The sequence below is a fragment of the Apium graveolens genome, chromosome 5 (genome assembly GCF_009905375.1).
Source record: "Apium graveolens cultivar Ventura chromosome 5, ASM990537v1, whole genome shotgun sequence".
NCBI classification, from domain to species: Eukaryota; Viridiplantae; Streptophyta; class Magnoliopsida; order Apiales; family Apiaceae; genus Apium; species Apium graveolens.
In genome coordinates this window covers 312,850,820-312,854,839 of record NC_133651.1, presented here as the reverse complement: position 1 = coordinate 312,854,839, position 4,020 = coordinate 312,850,820, and the positions used below count along the sequence as shown (strand labels likewise).

The 4,020-nt window shown below is 31.5% G+C and overlaps 1 protein-coding gene across 1 annotated transcript; it reads left to right on the top strand.

Annotated features, from left to right (window-relative positions):
• The first annotated feature begins 434 nt into the window (after positions 1-434).
• LOC141661275 (AP2/ERF and B3 domain-containing transcription factor At1g50680-like) lies at positions 435-1,459 on the top strand. The gene is made up of 2 exons (XM_074468259.1): positions 435-718; positions 904-1,459. The coding sequence occupies exons 1-2, from the start codon at positions 435-437 to the stop codon at positions 1,457-1,459; spliced, it is 840 nt and encodes a 279-aa protein (XP_074324360.1).
• The last annotated feature ends 2,561 nt before the right edge of the window (positions 1,460-4,020 follow it).

The window sequence follows — 4,020 nt, the reverse complement described above, 5'->3', positions numbered from 1 at the left end:
TTTCTGGGTACATTTTCATATATATCCAAAAAAATTAATAACAAAAAATAGTAAAATATTATTTAAGGTGACAAATATCCTAGGTAGCCACATACTACATCCTCCCCTCCCTGACTGTGATAAGAGAGTTGGGAAACTTCTGTAGTACAATGCAGAAAATGTAGTTACAAAAGTAGTTTTTTAGTTGAGCTAATAAATCCATAAATGAGATCTCTTTTTATTCATATGTTAAAAAATACATTATATTCTATGTTTTATTAGTAATCACAAGTATGGATGTGTTTTCTTCAAATCTTTTTCCTTTCCAGCTTAGAGTTTGGACTTTAAATATGAGTTACTAGCTGCATATCATTTTCTCTGCAGGTTTCGATAGTTTAAGAATGAAATGAATTTACTTGTTTCATTTACTAACTTTCCTGTGATTGCAGTAAACGATGGAGAATCTCTTGAATGTCACAGCACATATGTTCCGCAAAGCTTCAGGTTCGAACAGATTGAGTCATAATCAATCATGTACCAAGCGTGCAAGGCATGATAAAACTATTCATAGCTCGAGTTTTAAGGGAGTCGTTGCTCTAATGAATGGAAACTGGGCAGCACATGTTTATGTAAATCATAACTGGATTTGCATAGGGATTTTCAAGACAGAGGAGGAAGCTGACATGGCATATGAAAGCACAACCGCCAAACTTTTGATTGATAGGCAGCACATGTTTATGTAAATCATAACTGGATTTGCATAGGGATTTTCAAGACAGAGGAGGAAGCTGACATGGCATATGAAAGCACAACCGCCAAACTTTTGATTGATAGCCTCGATAAAAACTTGCTAAAGACAGAAAACATTGCACAAGAACCAAATTTTCAGAAACAAGTCTGCATTGCTGATAGCCTTTCTTGAAGGTCTGTCAATATTTTCGAGGCACAGAGGCAACAAGATTGTACACGTACCCGTCTATTTGAAAAGGTACTTACTCCTAGCGACGTAGGTAGGCTCTCCAGAATTGTGATTCCGAAAATTTATGCTAGTTGCTTCCCATGCGATTCCCATGAGCTAGCTTTCTATGACCAGTCGATGACACTGTGGAATTTTCGCTATGGTGTCTGTAAGGGAAGTAACAGTCATGTCTTATCTAGTGGCTGGAAAGATTTTGTGCAAGCAAAGGATCTGAGATCAGCGGACAAAGTTATTTTCTTCAAGTGTATGCATTTTGAGACAGGGTCAGTTGTTCACAGTTCTTTTGCTATTAATGTGGAATATAATGCTAATAGAGTACAAGTTGAGGAAGCCAACAGGGGAAAATATGTCGTTGCTGATGGCGAAAAATCGCATTCTAAGGAAGGGGTGCAGAACTTTGGTCTTGAACAGAATCACAGTGGAAATGCAGGTACCAGGCTCGAGATGGATATCGAGGCTGACCATGACTTGAACAGAACTGATTCCAGGAAAGCACCTTAGAATTGTGTCATGCTTTTCGGGGTGAAAATTGCTTAAGGAGGTATCTGGGAATATTTTCTCTAATCACTTAATCTCATATACCATTGTGCAAGTGCACTTATGTATGTTCTTGATTCTACATCCATGTATTGCAGTTTCGCAAGACAATAACATTTTGAGTATGCTAAATTTATTTCATTTTAGTAGTTTTAAATAAAGAGGGCGTTCAGAACATTTTTCCTTTCTTAAAAAAAAGCAATATAAACTGAGGTGGAATATGTGTCGAGCTGGGTGCTAAAAAGGCTAACTAGTGAAAATAAATCAAAGCTGGTAATTTAAACGAATACTCTTTCGGGCATATGGTTTGATAGAATCACAAGAGTATGGGAAGGTAAGGAGATGACACCGAAGTTAGTATTGGATATTGGTTCTAAGATAGTTTCATAATAGAAAGAGGCAGAACATAAATCCACTCATGCTGGCAAAGGTAAAATTCAACGAGATCATATCAAAAGGTAATCCCTAGACACGGGCTGGAAGAAGATTAATGTGGACGCCTCAATTCAATAAAGAAGCTCCTCGTTTAAGGTATGCCAGGTACTCTGAAATGACAGAGGTGATTTTATAGCTAGGAAAACTAAGAGTATCCAATGAGAAGCAAAGATAATGGAGAGTTGCTAAACGAATAATATAGCTCATCACTTAGCTGAACGATAATGAATTTATTTTAGAAAAATAAATTCATTTTAATTCCTCCCTCTGTGTTGGAGTATGTAGTAAGGGATTCTTCCCTAGATTAATGGAATTTTACTTCTCAAAAGAAAAAATAGTCTCAAATATTTAAATCGACTGTGATCATAAAACTAGCATTTATCAAAATATTAGATGGAGATAGTATATTTGACAGTGTTTAAGTTAAACAATTTAAATATTTATTTATTTTCATTTAGTGAAACATTTTATTTACCATAATAAGTACATCAAGAAAAACTCAAGTCCAAAGGTCAGGTTTTCAATACATGAGTTTCCAAACATACAACCTTTTTTCAAATTTATTGACAGTTTTACCATTTCTTTTATCCATTTTTCAATTAAAAGTAAAGAAATTTGTAACTTTTAATATATTTTTTTAACAAATAAATGATGTTAAGATTGGTTAATTTCTATATAAAATTTAATTATATATAGTTAAAAATTGTATTTTTATGTTTATATATATACTTGTTTCACAATTCTATTAGAATGAATGGTTTTATAGTTTTTATTTTCGGCCGGTAAAAGTTGCATGAAGGAGTTGTGATTGGTGATTTCATTCGATTTTTGAAAACGTCGTTTGTTAAAATATTGATATGTATTTTTTTAATTTTTTTATAAATACTTTATGATCGGTTTGCTAATTTGATTTTATTGAATTTTTTAATTTTTTATTTCCCAATAATTTTAGTACGTTTTGCGATACCTCTTCCTAATAATTTTGATTTTGAGTTTAGTACCCCACCTAAAAAGTAATAGACGTATATGAACTGATTTTATGCGTCTATTTACAATGTCTGCCGATATTTAAAACAATATGCATTATTGCTATAACATAAGTATATTTTTCAGACCTTATACCACTCATCCATATGCATCTAGCAAACTTAGACACATATAAACTTTCTTATAAGACACATATGACACTTTTTATACACGTTATCACTATATTTTACTAATAGTATAGAAAATTGACAAAATACTAATTATCAAATTCGAACCTAAAGTTAGTGACTAAAAATAATCCTAACCTAACATTAGTGAGCAAAACAAAAAAAAATTATAGTTGAGTGATAAGTTTCTAAATACAAAATAAGTTGGGTGACGTAAAAATTCATTTTCCCTATATTTTTTCAACAAATAAATGTTGTTAAGATTGGTTAATTTATATATAAAATTTAATTATATATAGTTACAAAATTATATTTTTGTAAGGAGTTTAAAATAATATATCATATTGTGCACAAAAACTAGATGAACTTGTCGTGTTAATCCTTGACGAAATAGATCGTCTTCTAGAGCTTGGATTTAGTGCTGAAATATGTGAACCGGTAATACTCATATATTTTAATTCATTTTAATTCCTCCCTGTGCTGAAATATATTTTAATTCATTTTAATTCCTCCCTGTGTTTAAGGTATGTCAGGTACTCTGAAATGACAGAGGTGATTTTATAGCTTGGAATTCATTTTAATTCCTCCCTGTGTGTTGGAGTATGTAGTGAGGGAAGAATCCCTCGATTAATGGAATTTTACTTCTCAAAACAAAAAATAGTCACCAATATTTAAATCGACCGTGATCATAAAACTAGTATTTATCAAAATATTCGATGGTGATCGTATATTTGACAGTGTTTAAATTAAACATTTTTTATATTTATTTATTTTCATTTAGTTAAACATTTTATTTAACATAATACGTGCATCAAGAAAAACTTAAGTCCAAAGGTTAGGTTTTCAATACATGAGATTCCAACCATACAACAATTTTTCAAATTTATTTACAGTTTTACCATTTCTTTTATTCAATTTTCAACTAAAAGTAAAGAA